Below are 25,730 nucleotides of genomic sequence, written 5' to 3'. Positions count from 1 at the left end.
TACATGGAACAGACCAACAGCTGGTAGAGGGGTTGGGGGAGACGGGACTGGATGAAAGAAGAGGAAGGTATTAACCAAAGATCATACGTGCATAACCCATTGACACAGACAACAGTGTGGAGATGGCCAGAAGGAATGGGGGCTGGGGCTGGGTAGAGGAGGGCAAAGAGGGGAGAATGGAGACAGCTATAAAAGTGTCAACTATAAAATTAAAGTAAAAAGAGTTACCTTTTAGTTCTTGTTAACTGTAAAATTCAGTGGCACTAAATTTATTTATAATGCATGCAACCATCACTACTATTTCCAGAACTTTTTATCATGCAAGTGTTGGCGAGGATGCGGATAAAGTAAACCTTTTATTTTTTCTTATTTTAGTGTCATTATGAAAATGAGAAAATAATTTTATATTTCCCCAACTAGTTATTGTTTCTAGAGACCGTCATTCTCTCATTAGTAGTATCAGATTTCTTTGGGTCCCATCATCCTTCTGTGGGAGGGACTTGTTTTCACAATTTTGTAGTGCAGCTTTGCAGGGGATGAATATTTTCAGATTTTATATAACAGAAAAAGTCTGTATCATTAAAAGATTTCCATGTTGACAATATTTTTCTTTCAGCCCTTTATAGGTGTTGCTCTGCTGTCTTCTTGATTTTTTGAAAAATATTTTGTATCACCATTTCCTCCTCCTCCACCCTCCTTTGGGGATTCCAGTGATATATACACTAGTGGCCCTGCACATGAATCTGTGCATGAGTAGCTCACTGCCACTTGCCTCAGCTGGCTGTCCTGCCCACCATCGCTTGTAGCTCTCCACCCCACCCCATATAGCTCACTGCCCCGCCTTCCTGCTGATCAGTCTTCAGGTGATGGCATCCCAACCAATTTGCATACTACCGTATTATAAGCATAGACTGGGCTGCTCTAAGTTGGCCCATAGTTCACTGATGCTCTGTTATTCTTCTTTATCTTCTCTCTTACTTTGTGTAGTTCTCTGTTATATATTTAAGTTCACTAATTTTTTCTATGTATTTAGTTGGCTGTTAATCACATTCCCAGTTTTCTTCTCAAGTGTTCTTTCATCTCTGGGAGTTTGAATCATGTATTTTTATTTCTTCCCTGTCCCACCTTAACATGCCCATACCTTCTTATATGGTTAGAACAACTCTTTTAATGTTCCTGTCTGCTGTCATCTTATTTCTGGGTCATGTTCAATTGGTTGATTTTTCTTCTCATTATAGATAATATTTTCCGTGCTTCTTTATGTGTCTGGTAGGATTCCTTCCTTCCTTCCTTCCTTCCTTCCTTCCTTCCTTCCTTCCTGCCTGCCTGCCTGCCTGCCTGCCTGCCTTTCTTCCTGTCTTCTTTCAAAATAAGCATGATGTTTATTTTTCAAAATTTATCTTTATTGTTAAAAATATCACAGATGTGCCCTTTTTCTTCTGTTGATCCCCTCTACCCTGCTCCTGCTCCCTGCCTGTTATTTATTTATTTATTTATTTATTTATTTATTTATTATGAAAGACATTGTGAATCTCACATTATTGGTGCTGGATTTGTGTGTGTGTGTGTGTGTGTGTGTGTGTGTGTGTGTGTGTGTGCATTTAATATATTCTTTAGTTTATTTTCAACTGGTGTGCTGCAAACAATTTTAAAACATGTAATACCTGACTATTTAGCCTTTCCCCTAGGCTGTCAAATAAAAATGGTAACAGCCAACAAATCAATAGCCATTTGGGGTGAATGAATAAAGATTATTATTAGTTTTGTCAGATAGGCAGAAAATACATTTTTTAGTATGCTGCAGGATTTTTGTAATTTGTTTATGTGTTACATGAGATGAAAATGGTTTTAAATCTCTGCTTTTATATTTTAATTGTAACCGCAGTTTGGTCCTGGGAAGAGGTGATGGTAACTTCCACCCACTGGGCCATCACCTTGGATCTCCACCTCAGAGAACTATTTTTAAAAGAGGAGGACAGCCAAGACCGGTTTGGCTCAATGGATAGAGCGTTGGCTTGGGGATTGAAGGGTCCCAGGTTCGATTCCCGTCAAGGTTGCGGGCATATCCCCAGTAGGGGGTGTGCAAGAGGCAGCTGATCGATGACTCTCTCTTATCGATGTTTCTAACTCTCTATCTCTCTCCCTTCCTCTCTGTACAAAATCAATAAAATATATTAAAAAAAATAAAAGAGGAGGACATTTCTATAAAAATACAAGATATAAAATCTTAGTGCAATTTAAGCTTTGGCACTTGCAGAAGTATAAATGCTACTGATTTACAAGAAATCTTTTGAAAGTTTTAATTTCTTTTAAACTTACTTATTTTCATAAATTTTAAATATTAAGCTTTTAATTTTGTTTCAGACCCCTCTTCAAGATGCAAATATTGGCTGAAACAAAACAGCTCACTATTAAAATTTTAATACTTTTTGGCCAATTGTGGCTGAAACAAAATATTTAACATTTAAAATGGATTTTTTTTGTTTCAGCCAAGGAGTTATGAATCATAAAGGTTCAATATGTTTAATATTTAAATATTAAGCTATTTTGTTTCATCCAATAAAGGCTAAAACAAAAATAATGTTTAATATTTAAATCTTAAACTTCTTTGTTTAAGCCAGTCTTTGGCATTTTCAAGAGGGGGCTGAAACAGAAAATTAAGAGCTTATTATTTACAACTTACAAAACTAGGTAAGTTTAAGAGAAATATAATTTTATTTATTTTTAAAAATCTTTGTTTTTAAAAAAATGTTTTTATTGATTTTAGAGAGGAAGGGAGAGAATAGAAACATCAATGATGAAAATCATTGATCAGCTGCCTCCTGCACACTCCCTACTGGAGATCAAGCCCACAACCCAGGCATGTGCTCTTGGCCAGAATTGAATCTGGGACCCTTCAGTCCACAGGCAGACGGTCTATCCACTGAGCCTAACCAGCTAGAGCTAAAAATCCTTATTGTTGAGAGTATTCCAGATGTCCCCCTCCCCTGTGCATTGCCCCCCTCACCTAATTCCCATACTGCCCCAGGCCTTCACCACCCTATTGTCAGTATCCAAAGATAATGCATATATGCATGGCAGGTCTTTGGTTCACTTCTTCTCACCCTCATGGCCCCCTTGCCTCTGAGATTCTTCAGTCTGTTGTTTGTTACATTATTTTGGTTCTATTTTATTAATTGGTTTGTTTTGTTCATTGGACTCCTTTTCCTTTTACTTTGATCTTTATATTTAATTGTGGATAGATATATATTTATTGCCATTTTATTGTTCATATTTTTTATCTCTTCTCCCTCTTCTTCCTCTTCCCCCCCCTCTGCCTCTTAAGAATGCCTTTCAACATGTCATGTGATACTGGTTTGATGGTGGTGAACTCCTTTAGCTGCTTTTTTTTTTCTTTCTCTGAAGCCCTTTATCTGACTTTCAACTCTAATTGAGAGCTTTGCTGGGTAATCTCAGTTGTAGGTTCTTGCTATTCATCATTTTGTATATTTCTTGCCACTCCCTTCTGTCTGCAGTTTCTGTGGAGAAATCAGCTGACAGTCATATGGATGCTTTCTTGTAGGTCACTAACAGCTTTTCTGTTGCTGTTATTAAGATTCTCTCTTTGTCTTTAACCCTTGGTATTTTAATTATGATGTTTCTTGGTGTGGGGCTCTTTGGGTTTCTTTTGTTTGGGATTCTTGTGCTTCCTGGACTTGTAAGTGTATTTTTTTTTTTTTTTTCAGGCAGGGGAAGTTTTCTGTCATTATTTCTTCTAATAGATTTTCAATAACTTGCTCTGTCTCTCCTCCTTCAGGCACCCCCATGATGTGAATGTTGGCACCCTTGAAGTTGCCCCAGAGGCTTCTTACACTATCTTCATATTTTTGGATTTTTAAAATTTTTGCTCTTCTGTTAAGTGTCAGACCATCCAGTTCCATGCCTTCAGCCACTGTACCAGTCTAGATGTACTTACTTCTTTATTTCTCTAGATATAGGACTTATATTCAGCCAGATTTCAGGCGGTTCTGAATGATGGCTGTAATTTTGATGTAGTTCTATGAGTTGGTGATAATCCACATTTTCCTACACAGTCATCTTGGATCTGTCCTGTAAAGTTTTCTTTTTATTAATTATAAATTATAAATTATAAATGATGTTTTTATAAATTATAAATGATTTCTTTTTATAAATTATAAATGATGTTTTATAAATTTGTAGCATTTATACTTCTGCAGGGTGCCTTGGATGTCCAAGCACAAAATATCAAAGTTTAAAATTGCACTATGATATGAGGGAAACCTCTTGTTTATGTGTTTTTTTCTAATCCTCACTCTAGGATATTTTTTCCAATGATGTATAGAAAAAGTGGAAGGGAGAGATGGGAGGAAGGAGGGAGAGTAGGAAGAGGGAGGGAAAGAAGGAGGGAGGGGGAGAGAGAGAGAGAAACATCTATGTGAGAGAGACATCTACTGGCTGCCTCCTACATGGGCCCCAACTGGGGCCAGGGATCAAACCTGCAACCCAGTTACACATCCTTGGCTGGGAATCAAACGCAGGTGAGTGGGCTGATGCTCTAGCCACTGAGGCAAGCTAAGCAGGGCCCCACTTTGTTTCTTTAAATGCTTGTTACCACTGCTTTTTGAGGAGAGGTGTTATTTCCGTAGTTTTTGTAGATGAGGGTCTCCTGACGTTACAATCCCTCATTTTCTTTAGTGAGCATGGCTTTGATGTGTTGCATGCCAATAACATTGTCAGCGCTAAGAGATCTTTTTATAGAGGCTCTGCTCAGGTCTTTTTTTTGATAGCCTCTGGAAATAGCCTAGGAAAGGAAACCAAATACAATTTAAAAAAAGGGTTTCAACCTTTAATAAAAGCATCATTGATAGTCACCCATTCACACTCCTTTACATACAGTATAGTTCCTGCCCCTTTGGGTAGCTGAGGTCTACACAGCCAGGCTCTGTGGACGCCTCTTTCTGCAAATTCACTAAGGGAAGTCCCTTAAGGGCTACAATTAGATTGCCAGAGCAAGGGAATTTAGAATTATTTAAATTCTGGGTTCTCAATGATGCCAAGGAACAATATCATCTGTTGCCTGAACATTTGTTCCCTAAACATACTAAACATACACTTGGGCAAAATCAGTGTTTTGTGAGATATTCAAATTCTATCCAATCTTCATTAGTTACTATCTACTTCAAGCAAACTGTAATGAAGTGGGCGAGTGCTGAACTTTACTGGACAGTAGGGAAGGTCAAATGACTGAAGCATCATAAAGACTGATTTCTCTTGCACGTTGATTATTGTAGAAACACATCTTATTCTAAAGTTCCACCAAGGTACCACAGACACTGTCCATGTCAAAAGTGTCCATTTTACTTGCGAGTAATTTTGTTGTATTCTCACTAGAATTCATAAGCCACAAATATCACTTCTTTATGCCATGCACTTTACCATTTCCATGAAAACACCATGTACTTTCTATAGCCAGGATTTGAAACACACCCTATACTTTCTAAATATAGGTCCCTCAGTCTAGTCACTAATATTCTGTCTAATAAACTCATGGGACTGAACTCTTAGGTGAATTTGCAAACTAATTTATGAGTGGGAAGTGGATTATGTTTGTCAATATGATTAGATATACAATTGTAATAAATACATGGTTAAAAGAAAGGGTAGAGGGTTACATGGAAAACCATTAACATATTAAATGTGATTTTAAAATATTCTGAATTATGGTCACAAAAGATATCTAGAAATTTTTAATAATGAGGGACCCTGTATAAACCATAAAGCACTAGCAATAGGGTTAATAAGAACCTTAATGTGTTAACTTTAAAAAGCTTCCCATTTTCCTAATCATCGCTTCCCAGAATTTATCAACAGATGTTGGCTTAGGTGACTGACAGAAAACCCCACTTAGTGATTTCACAGCCTTACCTCTGTGCTCTGTATTATTTCTTTGCAAAAACTTTTTACTAGAACAAGAGGGTTGTTTTCATGGACTAAGTATCGAAGGTCAAAGTAATATTTAGCATAGAGACTGGCAGAAACATCAGTATCAAAATGAATGTAATTTAAAAAATGCATTTCTATCTCAATCCTAGGGGAGGAGAAGGAGACAAAACCAACACAGAACAACTTTAGTCAACTGGGCTATCTTCAAAGGTATCATTCTGAGCTACGAGGAGGAGACTGAATTTTGTCTTGAAACAAGTCAAGGTTACCCAGCTGTACTAAGACTCTAACCATCAAGCAAGGTGCAGCTCTTTGAGGTCCTTCCTGCATCCCAGCACTTGGAGTTGGGAGAATTGTGAAGAGGTGACCGCCCACCACCCCCTCTTTTGCTCTCCTGCTGCTGACTGGGGGGCTCAGAGTCCCTGGAGTGCAGCTGTGGATTCATGCTGTTGGCTCACTGACCAGGTGAGCTGTCGTGTTCAGAGGAAAGGAATGATGTGTGCTGCTTCTTGGCCCTAAAAAAACCTGCAGGCATTTCCCCCAGGCCCGTCACTGGAAGGGGCTTGTGGAAGTCTACAGGGACCAAGAAATGAAGTGGGCACATCACCAGGGCAACAGTGGATCCACAGGAAGCCACCACTACTACCTAAGGGGGCAGCACTCTTGAGGCAAGAAGGAGTCATCGAGAATAAATAAGTAAATAAACCACATTTTATGGGAAAAGAAATCCCTCCCCTACCCAGTGCATGGAACTAACAGCAGAGGACAAAAGGGAAGTTTCTGTAAACCTTATCTTACTGACAGGACAGGCTGCACTTTTTAAACTATGAAAAGCAGAAACATGGAAGATAGAGGACCTGGCTGGACTAAGCCCCCTTTAGGACCTGACCTCTGATGGGCACCGAGTCAGACTCCGACCCTCTTCTCCCATGTGGGGCTGCCTCCTGCCCTGCTCAGCAGCTCCTCCCCAGCCCGAGCTGAAGGGGAGCCTGCCCACAGGGGTGAGTCAATAAAGTGCAAAAGGAAATCTGGGAGCAGTGCTTTGCGATGTGATGGACTCCTGTCACTTGCTGCGTAAATAAAAATAAAATGAGAGTAAATTGTTCTACTTGCACAGCACTCATGTGATAGAGTTAATTCTGTAAAAATGACAAACACCAGAACAATCCTGAGAGAGGCTTAAATTCTAACAAACCTGTTTTCTTAGTTTAAGGCTTTAATATGTTACCCACTGGACAGGTTGATGAAAGTGGATGTTCTCCTGTATGGAGAGTGGTCAGAATAAGAGCCGATAGGAGATGTTCTTATTTGTTGAATTTTAAGCCCAACAGACCCTATTTCCAAAATTGTTTTCCTATTCTTATGGCCACAAGTCTATAGACACATAAATCAGATCATGTTTTGATAATCAGCTAATCAGGATTTATTTCCTACTAAAATACATAAAATTTACTATCCCTTCTATATTTTCTCCAGTACTATCTTTTAATTGTGTAGAAATATAGCCCCTTCCTAGGATTAAGAGAGGTCTATTAATAGACCTTTAACCATGGAGGAAAGGCATGAGTATAGAATATACACCTTCTGTTTATTTGTATTTACTTATTCATTTAAAAACATATTTTATTGATTTCTGAGAGGAAGGGAGAGGGAGAGAGAGAGAGAGAGAAACATCAACGATGAGAGAGAATCACTGATCAGCTGCCTTCCATATGCCCTCCACTGGGGATCGAGAGCACAACCCGGCACATGCCCTTGACTGGAATCAAACCCTGGACCCTTCAGTTTGCAGGCTGATGCTCTATCCACTGAACCAAACCAGTTAGGGCTTATTTTTATTTTTTTTTAATGGTGAGTTGGCTGAACAGCCTATCATTTACAGTCAAATTTCCTGAATACTAGCTGCTCCGTTTTATTTGTGCTTCTGAGGGAAATAATAACCTAAAAACACACATAGGTGTTGGGAAGTTTTAAGAAAAGCTGGTAGACATGAATTTTCAATTTAGATGTAAAATGTGACCATTCCAAAGGGTAGCCAACAGCAGGGGGACAAAACCAATGTACACTAAACATGGGTATAATGCCTTCCACCCTGCAAAGGTCATTAACAAAAGCAGCCTATTGTCCACAGAGCTCCCGCGTGCCTCTCTTCATGCACAGAAAGCACTGTTTACAACTAGCCAACCTGGCCCCTGCCCCGCCCCCCCTGCCCGGGAGCTCCCAGGAGTGAGAACCCACACATCGCCCTGCAGTTCCTGAAACTGTACTTCTAACCAGAGCCCAGGCAGAGGAGCTGTGGGTGTTGAGAAAAGTTCAGCTGCCATCATTGGGGGCACGAATATAAAATTTCCTGCCTCCAAGGGCCCGCTTTGAAGACTGACGACAGTTTCTGCAACTTTTCTACAGTGCTCCCATTTATGCCAGTCACCACTTGCTGTCCAACTGTCTGTCAAGATGGCTGCCCGCAAGGTCACTGTGACTCCTCAGTTGGCACTGCTATCAAAAGGGTCGTTTTCACCAAAAGCCACTCTGCCAGCTGCTGGCCGTCTCCGTCCCTTCCCTGAGGCGCCAGCGGCCTCCCTGCAGCTGTCCATGTGCACTTGGGTGGTTCTGCAGGAGCCTCACCCAGAGTCCTGAGCAAAGGCTCCAAAACCAGGCTCTTGCCTCTGCCCCTGAGGATCTTGACCTTCCTGAGCTCTTCCACAGAGTGGAGAGGTGTGCCTTCACCTGACCCTAAGTGCCACCCACAGAGACACTCTCCCTGTCAGCAGGTGGGCGCTCTGCGAGTCTGCTGAGATCCCTCTGGGCTCATCCCGCCGACCACCCCCAGAGCCCCCACAGCAGCCAGTGTGGCCAGACCGAAAGCCCTCCGTGATGCTGGCGTTTCACTTTCATGCACATGCCATCTCGGAGGGGCCCCCGCATGGTTACCCTGGGTCCTCACAAGGCACAGCTGTGGCTGCTCAGTGCCCGGGAAACTCTCCCATGGCCGCCCTGGGCGATGCCCAGTGAGGCTTCTCTGCTGCCTGAGAGGTAGGAGCTGCCAAAGTCATCAGACCTATTTGTAAACACGTGCAATTCTCTTAAAAGGGCAGGAGAGCGCACAGAGGTCTGAAACTTTTATAGGGGCCCTGTTTTCTCCCATGGTTTTCTGAACAACGGAACTTCAGATGAAAAGGAGGGAAAGACCAGTGAGATGTGTGGGTCAGACACAGGATACAATGTGTGGGTCAGCTTTAAGCTGTAACCCTTCAATAGTCTAGAGGCCCTAAGATTTAGCGTCAAACATCTATTTCAAAGCCAGTGTCTGTCCCTTAAAAACAGACTGGAACTGGGAGATGGTTTTAAGAAAGCCTTGGCCCTAGCTTGTTTGGCTCAGTGGATAGCGTGTAGGACTATGGACTAAAGGGTTTCAGGTTTGATGCAGGCTGAGGGCACATGACTGGGTTGCAGGCTTGATGCCCCTCCAGTAGGGGGCGGGCAGGAGGCAGCCAATCAATCAATGATTCTCATCATTGATGTTTCTCTCTCCCTCTCTCTCTCTCTCTCTCTCTCTCTCTCTCTCTCTCTCTCTCTCTCTCTCTCTCTCTCTCTCTCCCTTCCTCTCTGAAGTCAATGAAAAAAGAAAGAAAGAAAGCCACGAAGGTAGTTACTGCACTGTTGTTCTGGTAGCTAGCTTTTGAAATGTTTGTCAACAGACACCAGAGAAACACATTTCAAATTACCATGCACGTTTTGCAACAATACATCAAGACCTACTAATTAATGACCAGAATGTGAATTGTGTATACAAAAGGTAGATAGAAAGAAGCATGTCATTTTATGCCTATTTCAGTTCTCTGCACAATGCAACCTTTAAAAATATTTCTTAATATGTAAGCTTTATGGGGGCACATGGGGTATGGGAAAAGGGTTAGGAGGTTTACCCAAACCTTACAAACTCACATGTCGTCGAATGTAATGATGTTATTGACGAGCTGGCAGAAGGGCACACTCCACACAGCCTGTTTGTCCCACAGCTCATAGGCAACGATAGCAGCTGCCAAAAGCAGTCTTTTCCAATTAGTGGGACACACATCGAAAGCTTTTATATAATGCTTAATCCTCTCCAGGTAAATCTGTAAAAGTAGATCACGTAAGTGCCATGATAACAATGATTCGAAATGACAGATTTAATCCATTTTTGAAATTCCTTTTTTTTTTTGGTTCGTTTTGTTACTCTTCACCTGAGGATATTTTTTTCTATTGGTTTTTATTTTACTTTATTTTTCCTCCCATTGATTTTTAGAGAGAGTGGAAGGAAGGGAGGGGGTTGGTGGTGGAGAGAGAGAGAGATAAGCAGAGGGAGAAAAACATTGATATGAGACAGACACATCGATTGGTTGCCACCGCCCTTGCCTGCCTGGAGAGAAAATGGAACCTGCCACCCAGGAATGGAACCTGTGACCTGCTACTGAGAGGGCTGATAACCCCTGAGCCACATGGGCCAGTGTTAAAGATTTTTTATACTTAGGTTCTACAGACACTGCTTGGCCAGCCAAAGCCAGAAGCCAAGTCATAGTTGTAAACCTGACACTTCTGTTGCCCACTTTGTCCATGCGAACGTTCAAGAATGAATGGATATGTTAGCAGAGGATTTCCTGAAGCAATGCATGGGGCTGTTATTCCCTTCCCTCTTGTGAAGGGGGCATATAAAGGCCCAGGATCGATCCAAGTTGTTCGACAAACACTTGAGTGGCTACAGGTGCCACCGTCCTACCTGGCTCGTATATGTACGGTGATCTTACATAACTCTGGGACATGTAAATCCCTGGTGAAGCCGGAAACATTGCATTCTTTTCACAGTAACTAGCCCTTTTGTGGGACAAGCTAGAGATAAAAACTGGTGCCCAGGTCGCCGCCAGTGGCTGCTGTGGAGCAGCAGGTAAGGCAGTACACACAGGTGAGCTGCAGGCTGGTCTGTGCACCTGCCCGGGTTCCTGTCTTAGTGCCTCTGGGAGGAGCGCGGCGAACAAAGGCCAGTCCTCCTCCTGCCCCTCATGCTCACATCCCCAGGGCCCCTGAGGGCCCAGCGGCTCTGTCTCACATAAGCTGAGGCGCCCTCGGTGCTGTTGGTCTCAAGGGGGTGACAGAGCTGCCAGGCTCTGTCCCTGGGGCTTCGCTCACCCTGCCAGGCAGCGGGGGAGGCTCCTGATGCCTCTGACACGCACTCAGTATTTCCTCGCCAAAGCACTGGGCGAGGCAGCAGCCAGGAGGCCATAGAGCTCAGCTGTGACTTCTTGTTACCTCAGAGCACGGCTTCAGAAGAGCGTATATGCCATTTGACACAAAGAAAAATGTTCAATTTAAAAATATGTTTACTGTCTGAAGGTTCTTGACAACAGAGATTTGCCAAACTCAACTGTGTTTTCAAAAACAAACGCCTGTTGAACAGGATGTGTTCTCAGGGGAAGGCTGTGCCCAATCCTCAAAACTCAGCTTTCGCAGCTTCTTAAGGAGCTATTTACAGATCAACTCTGCTTAATGGAAATGATGAGAGGCCCTTGTTCCACACCCACAGCCTCCTGACTTCCCACCACCTTTCCTGGCAGACTCAGGACGTGCCATCACTCGCCATTCACCCCACGTACCCCTCTGTGGTGGTGGAACTGAAATGTCTCTTCTCCCCGAAGCGGACCTCCCATCAGTGAAGTGGGTCCCAGCCCCCTTCTGCAGAGTACTGTTCCCACTCTCGCCTCCTTTGGAAGAATCCTCCCCGTCTGCCCAGATGCCCCCAGTGTGACTGTGTTTGTCCAGGACCCTCCTGCCACAGCAAGTCTCTAGAATGCTTCCTCTCACCTTGCTCAGGGCCAATGCCTGATGCTGCTTCTCACCTCCCATCCCTCCTTCACCCACTTTAGTCTGCCCCTGGCGCTATCCCTCCCCTGACACTGCCATTGCTAAGGGCATCGGAGCCTTCGCAATGCGCACCACAGCTCCTCATCCTGGCGGCCCTCTCCCCGAGCCGCCCTCATTGCACAGAGGGCACCGCCGCTTACCTCGTCGCTGGGACCAAAAGCCTCCACTTGAGCTAGCTGGCTCCAATCTGTTAGCACTTCCTGCCTCCCCTTCTCCATGGGAATCCGACCGCCTCCCAGTGCCCTGGCCACTTCTCACCTGGTCACTATGCCTGACACACTTCACTGCCTCCACTCGGACTTCCAACAGCAGCCTCTTCTCCCCAAGGAGCCAGAACAGCCTCTTTCCTTAAGAGCACGTCACCCCCAACTCAGGGTCTGCCAAAGGTTCCCCATCAATCAAATATAACATGACTTCTTCCCATAGCCTGCCAGCCTCCAGGCCCAGTAAGATGGGATCCTGCCCGTCTGTGATCTCAGCTTTTTTCCTCATTCTACTCTGACCACACGGGCCCCTCCTCACTGTGCCTTGAACACAAACCCTGTGCCCATCTCAGAAGTGTGCCTTAGCCCCCCTGCCTACAACGCCAGAGCCCCTCATCCTCCTCAGCTCAGCCCAGGCATGGCTCCCATGTTTCCTCTTTAAAGAGGCTCTTCTGACCTTTCTGCCTAAAGATAAACCCCTGTGACCACCTTACCATGTCATCCTGCTTTGTCTTCTTGCTGCTTATACCACCTGACGTGCTCATCTCTATGAAAGCACTCATTAAAAAACCACCTATGTCTTCCTCTCTAGAACATAAGCTCTGTCTTTATAAATTCTGTCCTACCCGTTCTTTCTTCTAACCTCACGCAGACCTGGAAGGACTGTGAGCACGGAAGGGACACGTCCCCGGAAGTGGCTAGATGGTTGGGAAAACAAGGAGAGGAGCACAGACAAGGGAGGGCCAGGAGAGTGTGGTCCAGCTGCTGAGTGCTGCCCAGAGCGTGCTCAGCCCAGCAGGACCCACGCGATGCCTGCTCTTTGCCATCGTTCTCTCTCCCGCCACTTTTTATTCTCATGCTTTTCCTGCAATTGAAGAGCCACTTTTACTTCCTCGCCTCTAGCTCAGATTCTCGCTCTAATTCCCTCTATTTAAACAATTAAGAGACTCTGCTTCTCCGCTGGATCCCAGGAGCAAAGCTTAATGTGTCCACAAAAAACTCCCCCTCTTCCAACCCAGATGCTCTCCCTCCCGTGTGACTCAGCTCTCCCCACGGAAGCTCGGCTCCTGCCTTTCCCCTGCAGGTGCTCGGTTCTCCAGAGGGAGGGCAGCTCCATGAAAAGGCCTGTGTCTCACCCGGTGCCCACTGAAGTCTCCATTCAGAAGCACAAGCGGCCTCTCCAGAGCAGTACCTGGATGCTCAATGGGGAGGCACTGCCCTAAGTGTTCCTTCCCTCCGACCCTGCAGCAGACTTTCCCCTCAGGTTGGCTGTGGGGAGACATGTCTCACTAGCATGGCACCTATTTCCAATGGCAAAACATTAACAGAGGAATTCTGTGCAGATGACGCAAAAGTCCTTACGCAGCTGTAGCTTAGCTGGCAGCTAGCAAAGCCTTCCCAGGTGTTACTGGCTCTCCTTCTGGGTGACTGGGAGGCAGGCCCGGACGACAGGGGGAATGGGTTAGCACCCATCACTGAAGGAACAGAGAACCAGGGCTCCAGTTCCCAGTCAGGAGGCACAGGAGAACTGCTCGGGGAATACAGACTGGGACTCAGCTTAGTCCTACACCCAGTCAGCTTGTCCCAAGGCCGGATGGTTTGTTACTGCGCCCATCCTACCCATCCAGCACACTGTGTGTGTGTGTGTGTGTGTGTGTGTGTGTGTGTGTGTACACACTGCATGCCCCTGTGTCTCCTGTGGTTTGGGGGGTGGGGTAGGGGGGAAATTGGGGGAAGAAACAGAGATCTTCCCTTATGTCTTCAATATAAATGGTTTGTGATGGAAACAGCAATGGTAACATTTTCAATCCCGACGATTATTTAGCCCCACTGTGTGGGGTTTACACTTCCTTTAATAGCTTCTCTTAGTCAAGTTCTGAGGGTCATTTCAGGAACCTATTTTGATTTGCAAAGCAAGACCACAGCCTGTGACAGGACAGACAAGCAGCCTGTGGAAGAGCTGTCTTACCAAGGTCACAATCGCACACTCAGCAGTGAGGTGCTCAGCACTGAAAAGGTCGCAGACGAATCTGTAGATAACGTGCAGTTCAGGATCACGAGACATGTGGGTTTTTCTGCTCAGTTTGTGCTGAAGGAGAAAAGGCAGTATAAGTGCCCAGGGAAGAACATTGGTAAGAACTCACATGCTAGCAGCTTGCACTGTGCCCACCTGAGCCTACATCACTTTGATTGAGTGACACGTCTTTTAGTCTTTGAAGTATAAACAGTGGATCTTAAACAACACTGATTCTCTACTCACCAGCTACTGGACACAAATACAGGGACAACCTGAATACAGGTATGTATGTCCCCCTCCCCACAGGAGTCTACCTAAATGTAAACTACTAGTTTAGGCTCACAAGGCATGTTGGTCCCCATGTCACTCTTCTCTGCAATCAGCTCTAAAAACACATGGTCACACTCCTGTTGACCTCGAGACTCTGGCTGTGCCATGCTCCACAGGGGGCACCAGCTACATGTCCCTACAGAGCCTCAGAGGGAAGTTGGAAATTTTTGTCATTTTAAATGGTTTAAAATTTTAAAAATTGTCTCAGATTTTTTCAAAAAGTCTTAACATATCTTTTAGGTTTATTTACAGACATTTGTATTATTTGATGCTCCTAAAAACATCATTAAGAAAGATAATATTTGGGGCACATTTACCCACTTTAGCTCTCTGAATCCAAAGCTGTGGCTCAGTTCTTACTGACGTGTCCATCACACAAGACTCCTTTTGTAAAATCATTAGCTACAACAAGCAGTGGGTTAAGAAGACTGGAAAGAAGATGACTTTGACTTCAAGCAGGAGGGAGTAATTTTCTTCTGATAATTCATTTCAAAGCAGATCAGTATGAAATAAGCATCACAGTATGAGAGACAAATAGAACCTCAATAAAAATGACACTTACTTTGAAGGGGTGCTTTCTCTCATCGAAAATATCAGCGGATCTATCTCCAAGTCTATAAAACATGAATATGCAGTTAACAATTAATTCGGGGAATGTTAGGATCTTAGTAACACATCATCTAGGAAGGAGAGGGGGTTCAGGGGGAATCTTAACTTTCAACAAAGCAGTTTTACAAACCGTTGTCTTGGACTCTGTCAGAGGGTTTCCTGGCCTCTTTTTACTCAGTACCATGTTTGAGTACTGAGTAAAAATTCTGTGCCATGTTTTTTGCACTGAGCAGCTGGAGTTGCCTTTAAAACACTGACTCTCCCTAACAGGCAATGCTGGCAAACCAAATACATTTCCATCCCTCCAGCTCACATTGGAATAAACAGGGACACAAATTTTCATGCACCAGGCCTCTAGTCATATAATAAAAAGCACTCTGTAGCTTGCTCAAAAAATGTCTACAGTTACTACATAACACTGTAGTGTTGGGCAAGAATGTCTTTAGAATTTTGATCCATGTGGATGTGACATTCATGTTTTTCCACTTATCATTTTCTTGTATTATATTATTATTGTGTATTTGTTTTGAATCTGTTAAAAGTTGAATTAAAAAGGTGCTTTTCTACTTCAAAAGTGACCAATCTCTCGACTGAAGTGTTCTCCGCACTAAAACACTCTGCTCATTGGAACCAGTGAGCTCTGCAGGCCACCGGGGTCGGTTCCCATCTTTCAGGAGGCCCCTGCAGCCAACACGAACATTATAGGAACATTAAGGCATTGCCTGAGTCTACTTTGACTTTGCAATGTTGTATAAAAGCAAAGAGGAGCAACACTGGCTCGTGAGCATGAAGGAAGGCCGTGGTACCACCCTGTGCTGGCAGTCAGTGTATTCTTTACTGCCACTTGCATTTGGAAAATAATTCTGCCTTACTTTAGGATATTCTTGACAAAAAGCAATAGTAGTATGAAATGTTGATCCTGTTTTCACATTCTCACTAGGGGGAGAGTATGCTTGAAGCACTTCTGCATAGTACTGAAATTTGGTTGTGTTAAGGAAAAGCGCTTGTGTGTTAGTTGTGAGCAGAAAAAGCCACTTTTTCCTTAGAATTACATCTTATTTTGAGAATACAATTGCCATTCTCTCAAAAGTAAAAAGGGAGCCTGTCTCTTCAAGAAAAAATAAATTGGGTATTTATCTTCAATGACACAATTCAAGCTATATAACCAAAAAAAAAAAAAATCAAGATTTTGTAAAACATGTAATTCTTTTTTTTATATTGTTTTGTGCATTATATCCTATTGTGGGCAAGACAATCTGCCACCTCAAAGGTTATCTAGCTCAGAATTTCAGTAATGCTATAAAAACTCTTTAAACATACAATGGACTTACTTCTTTTATATATATATATATATATATATATATATATATATATATATATATATATAAAATTGATTTTGTACAGAGAGGAAGGGAGAGAGATAGAGAGTTAGAAACACTGATGAGAGAGAGTCATTGATCAGCTGCCTCTTGCACACCCTCTACTGGGGATATGCCCGCAACCAAGGTACATGCCCTTGACCGGAATCAAATCCGGGACCTTTCAGTCACCAAGTTGATGCTCTATCCATTGAGCCAAACTGGTTTTGGCTGAACTTACTTCTTAAATCTCAATTTTAATTTCCAGTAGAATATCCATATAACCTACATAAACAAGTACTCTTTGGGATCCTCAATAACTCAACCGTTATGGGTCTTCAGACATAAACAAATAATTCACTTCAATCCTATATAAGCATAATATGCAAATTGACTGAACAGTGGGATGACTGGTTGGCAGGGGTGGAGTCAGCGAGCAGGTGGAGTCAGGCCAACCAAGGTGTGTGCCAGCTGGCAGAGGCAGGGGACGAAGATAGGGTGGGGGGTGGCAGCGCCATCCCCTGATCGCCTGCCCCGTCACCTCCTGCAGAGAGAGGCCACTGGCAACCACAGGGGGGTGATTTGGGGCAGGGCCAGCTGCTCGCTGTCCCCAGATTGACCTGCTGGGGTCACCTCCAGCAGAGAGAGACCAGACTGCAGCTTGGGCCTGTGGGGAGGGGGCTTAAGACAGCAGTTGGATATCTCCAAAGGGCTCCCAGACTGCGAGAAAGCACAGGCCGTACTGAGGGATATCCCCTAGTGCACGAATTTTCATGCACCAGGCCTCTAGTCATATAATAAAAAGCACTCTGTAGCTTGCTCAAAAAATGTCTACAGTTACTACATAACACTCAACTTGCTATATTATTCTAGTACATTTATTAGCTAGAATAACAATACTGGTTTTACAACTCACCTGTACTTGATGTTGTTATATATGGCCATACTCACGCTGTGGAAGAAAAAAAAATTGTAACAATTGATTTTATTATGTTAGGTTTGATGACAATTTTTAATGGGTCAAGGGGAGCGGGAAGACCATCCCAGCTGCCCAGTGGCCTTGAAATCCTCATTCTCATTTGTATCATATAAAGGGACTTTTAGCTATTTTGCTTACAGCACAAATAGGTGAACCAAAATGCTAGATAACATGCTGTTAGAAGGCACCTGTCGGTTGATTATTATAATACAGGGTGGAGTCAAAGCAGGTATACAGTTGTTTGTATGGAAAATGATATAGTAACTAATATATAATAATACAAGAATCAACTGTTTCACATAGTCGCAGCTGTACACCTACTTTGGCCCCACCCTGTACGTGTTAATACACACTCCCCCATCACTTTCCCTTGTAGCCATACAGAACCTTTCTTCCTGTACATGTTATATGTATTTGTGCCCGTGGTTAAATTTAAGCCATACAGTTGTTGTGCTTTTAAAAAAGCCGTTAGGCCCTGAGTTTCAGGAGACTTAGTTCACTATCCACCTACCTGCCCATTTTCCATTATTTTCCTAAAAGTAAATAAAATGCTCTGTACTAAAAAAATGTTTAACATCACTTTTACATAATTATTAGGAAGTCCAGTGGCGAGTGTAAGAGCCCACAACATCCGTAGGTCTAGCTATCCTGACACAAGCAATGCCAAGAACACAGCACAATGCTTCACAGTGTAATATTAATAACACTTATTTCCTAATTAGATTACATGAAATATTCATGATCAGATGCAAGTCCTCAGATCCTGTGGAAGTGACTGGATTTTTAGATCATTCACAGGAGTGGTGTCATAGGCAACAAAGGGGTCCTCGTAGTTAAGAGATAAGCTTCTTCCCTTTGCCCTCCGTGTCTAAAAGGAGCTCAAGTTCCCTGAGAGAAGGTAAACCTGAATGTCGTAACTGGGTCTGTGGAATAGGAGTCGCTGTAAAAAGGCCTGTAACACTGGGAGCACCCAAGAGGGATGCCTCTATTGGGCTTCGAACAGCTTCATCTTCAAACTGACTTTAAAGTCACAGAATTCGAACCACAGAAGCAGAGAAGGACCACTGAACCTTAGGTGACATTTAATCGAACAGCCGATTTTACATGTAAGAAACTGAGGCTGAAACTGACTTGCTCCAGGTCCTGCCCACAGCGAGGAGCCCCTCTCTCCTCCGCTCTAACCAGGCAGAGGCCCCGAGCTTGGCTGTTCCCTGGGGTCCCCCGAGGAGCTGGAGACACTGCCCCCTCCACCTAGAGATGTGCAGCCTGCACTGGCGTTGGGAAGACCCGGGCGGTTTATAAAGCTCCCAGGAGCTGCAATGTGCTCCAGAATTGGAAACAAAGGACTTAGGGTAAGAGCAGATCCACCCTGGATGCTTTTGCCCAGGTGATCATGCCTCACAGTTTTCCTCGACTTGTCAAAGGTTGTGACATTGAGACAGTGTTGGGATAGGGGTGGTGAAATGCATGTACCTAGAGACATTGTTTTGAAATAAATTGCATAAGTGATCCTATCGATAGTAAAAACTGCACCCAATTGAGAACAACGTACCATGATGAACATTTTTCAAAATCATTCCTAACATTCAATTAGCTCTATTAATTTTCTCAGTAAACCCTTATTTCACCAATAGTGCATGTACTGATGACCATTTTAAAAAAATGTAAAAAGAGGAAATTGAAATTTACTGTACTTCCAAAATTATACTAATTTGGAGAAAGAAGCATGAAACCTACTTGTCTGAGCAAGGCTAACCTTTAAAACTACTTTTTAATTATTCTGTAACATCAGAGAATTTTGAATTCAAAAGAGGCTACAGAATGCAACCATAGTTGAGTGTTTTTCTTTTTTTTGGACTTAGTGTCTTGGCTGAATAAAAACATTCAGTGATTACTCAAAAGGTCCCAAAGCTCAGGAGTTTAGAAAGAGATGGGGCTCAATTTTTGCTGAAACACAATTTGTTATAAGTGTGAGAAGAAAGAGTATTATAATTTGTTAACTTGCTATTTTTAATTAAAGTAAAAGTTAGTAATAATTTAAGTAGCAAAAAAGTGGTACATTATAAAAATTACATTTTAAAGCTAATTATGAGTTTAAGGCTGAAAAATACAACTAAAGTTAATATATTAATTCTGTCAGGGAGCATTTCCCAAAACATGCTCTGGAAAATCCAGAGACACTGATACTGTGTTTGGACAACCCCTATGGGAGCCAGGAAGCTTATCAGTACATGTATTTTCTCTCTTAAACAAGCTTACAAGTTTCATCTTAGGATGTTTTAAAAGTTCATCTCCAATGGTAGACTATGGGGAAATTAATAAATACTTTTCATCAGCATAACACTGTTAATGGTTGCTTAAGTATAAACCTGCCTATGGCTATGTTTCCAAAACATTACCTATTTCAAAATTTTTCTTGGTGATTTTTATATATATGGATTGATGTAGTGTCTTGAAGATATATATGTATATTTATATGTATATATAATTAAATTTTATGTATCTACTAAAAATTCAGGTGAATAAATTTTACCCACATAGGAATTATCTTGAAAAGTTGTTCTTTAACACTGATGTGATACATCCTACTTTGGAGGGTAGGAAAAGTAAATTTCCACACAGAAATAGTGTAGACACAATGTATGATGGGAAAAATCTGCTAAAAATCCAATTAACTTTTAATGCCGATACACTCCGCTGCCAGTTGGGGGGCAAGCTGTTCCTTTTCCCAGGAGTAGCTTCCAAAGTGTGGTGCACTGTTCTGTGCCCATGTCTCATAAAGAAATACTTTCATCTTATAGATCTTCCAAATCAAGAGGAAAATGGTGCCTCAAGCTTCTCTTCTTACCAAAAGAAAAACTTTTTAACAGAAACACCCCACAAAAAGCAGCTCTCCTTTTTTATTATGGTCAACAATGTCTTAAAAACAGAAATGCATCAGGAAATGTCAGTGCTTTTGGGGGGATTTCTTATTTGCTAACTGCCTTTCCCTTCTTCCATTCACTCTAAGAATAAAGTGGTCTGTCACTCAGCCTGTGGCATCCTGGTTGTACTCACGCTTGGAGGATGAAGCTGAAATCCGGCTGGCTCACTGTGTTATCATAGAGAAAGACCGTGGGGAAAGACCTATGGCGCTTCATAAGGTGCCCTGGAAAGTCCTACCGAAGAGGGAAAGACAAGAAAATGTCACAGTACGTCTGTTCAACCTATAATAGTGTGTTTTTTTCCTCTTGGTTAAAATGTCAAACAAGTAAGCATTTCTTACAGTCCATGAACTGCTTGAGTGTGGTATCATGTGAGGCCCTATGGTGAGTCCAGTATATAGTCTACCTTCCACAGGGGAGATGTGAGGAATGGCTTATAAAATGCTGCCTTTGATAAGTACCTATAATCAAACCTGGCAAATCTCTGTTATAAACCCCCATTATAATAGTGTAAAATGATTAGAATTAGACTTCTAATGTTGTTGTTGTTTTTCTTAAGTGATGAAAAGCAGCTGAGATTTTATATTTCTACCATTTGTTTACTATAATTAAATGCAATGCATTATATAATGATAAATCAAGACCACTTCATTGCAGTAAATGAAAGCCAATCATAAGTTCAGGAGACAGAGAGACAAACAAGCATGTTTGGTCAGAAGTGTGCATGTGCCAGGGCTGCCCATTTGCCAAAAAGCTGGAGGCCACAGGTCTCTCTGAGCCTCACTTTCCCAAAAAACAGATAAAACAACTTTCAGAAGTCAACTCACACTTCACGTTTAAGGAAGACTATCATTACACTACTCAAGTGAGAACCTCAGAGAGTAGTTTCCATTCATTTCTAAATGTTAGTTCTGTTCCCTTGGCCATCTGACACTCACCTCCAACTGCCTCACTCAGGCTGTGCTCTCTGCTGACAAGGCTTCTTCCTTGTCCAGCAAGCTTCCCTCCTCCCCGTCTACCTCCAGGATACCCTCACCAGCAGCCGCACCACCCAACTTCTCCCCTGCACACTCCCACAGCTGAGTGGCCCCTTGTCACATGGCATCAGCTGCTGACAGGGTGTCTCTCCCATAGAAACTAAGCTTCTCCAGGGAAGGGAGGACTCTGACTCCTCTCCTGCCTCTAGCGACTGAGCACAGAACCTGGGACAAAGCGGCAGTGTGAGTGCTTGGCAAGTTCTTTACATCGTTTACATCTGGGCGTACATCTCACTGCAGATACAACGTAGAATTCATCTGCTGTGGTACTGGAGAGGTGACGAGGAAAGGTCTGAGGACCTTTGGAGAACAAACTATCCTTACCACACTTTAGAATAGGGGTGTCGAACTCAATCAGAGAAGGGGCCAAAATCTAAAATCCAGCCTAAATCGCGGGCCGAATGGTTTACTGAACAGTCATAAACTGTCATTGTGATGGAAACGCAGCGGAGTGCAGTGATGACAGCGCGGTGCGGGCCACATTGCAAGGCCTGGCGGGACGGATTTGGCCCGCGGGCCTTGTGTTTGACACATGTGCTTTAGAAGTATCCATTTATTGGAGAAGTACCCATTGATTTGTCAAGAGCCCAACAATTCAGCAATAATCAAATACTGACAGAGCTGGAACTATGTTTTGACAATCCTCTTCCTGAAATTCATGCCTATGACTAATCACTGTAAATAATTTAAATAGTCTTGTTTTTAAATATCAGAAAACACCAATAACTTTAACGTGCTTGGTTTTGTTGTTTTTTTAAAACTAATTCAGATGCGCCAGCCTTCCTCATTTCATAGAAAGTAGTTTTGTTCATGCTGTCATATTTTCCCATCAGCACTCCCCACAAATGTACAAGATGTGAGGCTGGGAAATAATCTACTTGATGCTTTTTAAAATACAGAGCATTTTAACATTGCCAGTAACCAATAATCAGAAAGATCCGTATATATTGTATAAAACACCATTTTGCTTGTTTCAATAGTTTCACTGCAAAGCCACCTTTCCCTTATTAATCTGAAGTTCAAAATGGTATATTTGTGCAAAGTTTCAGCATTTGGAGTAATAAATTCTCCTTCAAGCTAGAATAATCAATATTGAGAAAACCTACAAAAAGATGCTCATGCTAATTTTTTTAGAAATCATGACAGACTACTTTTATATCAAACTAAGGATTTCTTTTAAAAAAAATATATATTTTATTGATTTTTTACAGAGAGGAAGGGAGAGAGATAGAGAGCTAGAAACATCGACGAGAGAGAAACATCGACCAGCTGCCTCCTGCACACCCCGCACCGGGGATGTGCCCGCAACCAAGGTACATATCGAACCCGGGACCTTTCAGTCAGCAGACCGATGCTCTACCACTGAGCCAAACCGGCTTCGGCCAAACTAAGGATTTCTTACTTAACATTTCAACTGTTTACTTACATCATTGTTCTCCACGTCTTGTTCTAAGAATAAAAAAAAGTTAACTGATCAGTTCTGATACAAATGCCACAGAAAAATAACAGTAGCTGATTATCTAACAGACTACAGCATACAAAATGAGGCAAAATGTTATTCCATTTTCAATAATTTCAAACAAAATTTACAATTTGAAATACCTGGAAAGATGAGCCACCTAAAGTAAAATCTAAAAACAGATTTTTTTTTTTTTACTTTTTGACCTAACGTATCACCTATATTAGGTAGAAATGAGACTCTCCATGTACAGAAGAAAAGGCAAAGCAAATTAGACCAGGTGAGAAACTTAGCTAATGAAAAAGTGTAGCTGTTGCATATCTGAACCTCTACCCAGTAGTGGCGTCTGGTTGTACAGTTATACCCACCTCACTTGAACCACCAGGATTTAACAGTTGACACTCTGAGAACCAGTTTCTGGCCAGACACTAGTCTCCAGGCTCATGAGCTTCCCTGGAAATGTTCTGAATCACTTATTTGTAATCAACTATAATAAAACACCTCACTAAAAATCAATGGGTCTTTGCTCAATTGGAAAGTAACCTATTCGAATGTATATTTTAAAATGAGTGTGCTGCCCTAGCCGGACTGGCTCAGTGGATAGAGCATTGGCCTGCATCCTGCGTTTCTCTCACCTTGGTGTTTCTGTCCATCTCTCTCTTCCACTCTCTTTCTAAAAAAAAAAAAAAAAAAAAAAAGTGTGCTAACTTGACCCAGGCTGGTGTTGCTCTGTTTTTTGGGCATCATCCCATGCACTAAAAGATTGCCCATTCCATTTCCTGGTCAAGGGAACATGCCTGTGTTTTGGGCTTGATCCCTGGTAGGAGGAAGTGTGCAAAATGCTACAGATCGATGTTACTCTCTCATCAATGTTTCTCTCTTGCTGTCCCTCTATCTCTCTTCAAAAATCAATAAACCATTCTTTTAAAAATATCTAAAAAATAAAACAATTATGCTAACCTAATTGTCTATGTCTACAGCACACAATATCATTTTGCTCTCACAAAGGCTGGAAGAAGAATAAAGGCTGTGAATAGGGTCTTGGGCTGTACCGTTTCCCACACTGCTCCCTATGGTCTGGGATGGGCAGCACAGAAACAGTCCCTTATGAGAGAAGAGAGGGCCATGGTGTAGCTTTTCCTTTACTGTCTCCACTCTACTGTGAGTCACCCAGGGCTCTGGAAGAAACTGAGAAATACAGTGATCCTAACCACAAGCGATCAGCTTAAAACAAGAAAAATACACACACACCTCATGAACACGTGGATAGGACACCCCATGCTTTATTGTGCTGCACTCCTTCAAATATAATGCAACCCTCATTCCTTGTACTTCTGCTGTCATAATCAACTGAAACACCTGGCCACGTGTGGCTTTTCCAGCAAGTAAACTCAATTGAACAAAGCATTGAGGAAAGTAAGCAGACAAGCAGGAGTGACAATATCCTACCTTGCTGCTTAGGTAGTAAAGAGGGAAAAACATCTGGACACAAGAGGGGAAGAAACAGGGGTGGGAAGAGCAGGTGCCCATTCCCTAGGAAAGCTGGCTCCAGCTGGAAGGAACCCAAGGCAGGGAGTCCCTCCCAGGGGACTCTGGGGACAGTGGAGACAAGAGGGACACCAAAGAGCAGATGGCATTTGCTGCTTCTTACCTTGGTCCATCACTGGGTCGCTGATGTTCTGCCGGTTGTAGCCCCTGAGGGCTAAGGAATTTAACCTCCCAGACTCCATCTTCTCAGACTCGGGGGTAGCAGGCATTGTTTCCACTGTCCCTGTGTCCTCAGAAGTCTCTCCATGAACCATAGACTCACACTTTAACTTAACTTGCTTGGAGCTCCCACTCAGCTTGGGGCTGGCCCTGGGACTGGGACTGGGCCTCAGGCAGCAAGTCAGCGTGTTTCCCATGGCTCACCTCCACTCCTCTCTGCTACTGTTGGTTCACTCACACCCCACTCTCCTCCCCCCACCCCACAGCCCTCAGCAGTCCCTCCCTTAGGCCTGCAGGCAGCCCCAAGGCTTCACCGCACAAGCAGGTAGATATCACTCACTGTTTGCTCAGCCTCTGGGATGCCAGGCCCCAGGTGGGGCTCAGGGCCCAGCCGCCCCCCGCCCCCCCGAAGCTGCACCTCTTTGGTTGACTCTTGTGAGGACAGCAACCAACACGACTTGTTGAAAACGGACAGGGATCAGACAAGCGCTGAGAGCTACAACCACAGTGGGAAGAGAGCACAGCCAAAGCTCCTTCTCCTTCCACAGTTGCTTCTCAACTGAAGTCTGGGCTCCTGGCTGCTGCCAGCCAATCAGAACACATTCCACAGTTACCTGGATACAATGGACCAATCACACTGAGAGTTCCACCATGCTGGAACCCACGAAGAAGGCAAGGATTTAAAATAATTTCTCCAGACTTGGGTTTCCATTCATTGCATCTTGGAGCTCTCCATTCCCAAGGGAAGTGCAGTGGGAATTTGCTAGTGCAAGCAGGCCAGTGTCATTAGCTGCGGGGTTTCACCAGGTCTGAAGCTGACTCATTGATATATTGCTCTCTGGATTTAGTTACACCTTCATTGTTGACCATTTTTGTAACTAAATTCTTCTTCTCTGTCTACATGTTAGTTTTTGCCTGCACCTTGCCCAGGTCCTACTCTCAATAAAGAGCTATGACTGTGTGTCTGAAATGGGGACTCAAGGAAACATCACCCCTCTCCTTCATCTTAAGTTAAATACTAACCAATTCATCCATCCCAGCTCAGAAACACAGGGTTTCACCAGTGTGCTTCCCCCGGCACCCCCCCCCCCATGGTTTTCTCTCTTATGGCAGGATTTTCCAGATTTGCCTTTTCCTCAACAACAATGCTTAAAGCACAACTATCACATTCAAAGTTGAGAACCACAAAGAGGTATACCACAATCCTAGTTTGATGAAGAGTATTGTAATGATAGTTAACATTTGACAAGCACTTATCATATGTCC

The 25,730-nt window shown here is 43.1% G+C and overlaps 1 protein-coding gene across 1 annotated transcript; it reads right to left on the bottom strand.

Moving 5' to 3' along the window:
• Window positions 1-4,672: 4,672 nt before the first annotated feature.
• On the bottom strand, window positions 4,673-24,559 carry LOC118704536 (cyclin-Y-like protein 1). Its single transcript, XM_036412701.1, has 8 exons — window positions 24,409-24,559; window positions 22,725-22,747; window positions 20,395-20,495; window positions 14,954-15,005; window positions 14,014-14,133; window positions 9,889-10,061; window positions 5,926-6,088; window positions 4,673-4,801 (listed from the first exon to the last, which is right to left on the bottom strand). Exons 1-8 carry the CDS (start codon window positions 24,557-24,559, stop codon window positions 4,673-4,675), a joined length of 912 nt encoding a protein of 303 aa, XP_036268594.1.
• Between the last annotated feature and the right edge of the window lie 1,171 nt (window positions 24,560-25,730).

Source organism: Pipistrellus kuhlii, unplaced genomic scaffold (genome assembly GCF_014108245.1).
Source record: "Pipistrellus kuhlii isolate mPipKuh1 unplaced genomic scaffold, mPipKuh1.p scaffold_m20_p_1, whole genome shotgun sequence".
NCBI lineage: Eukaryota > Metazoa > Chordata > Mammalia > Chiroptera > Vespertilionidae > Pipistrellus > Pipistrellus kuhlii.
Note: the sequence above shows the minus strand (reverse complement) of the source record. Positions and strands in the feature narration are given on the sequence as shown.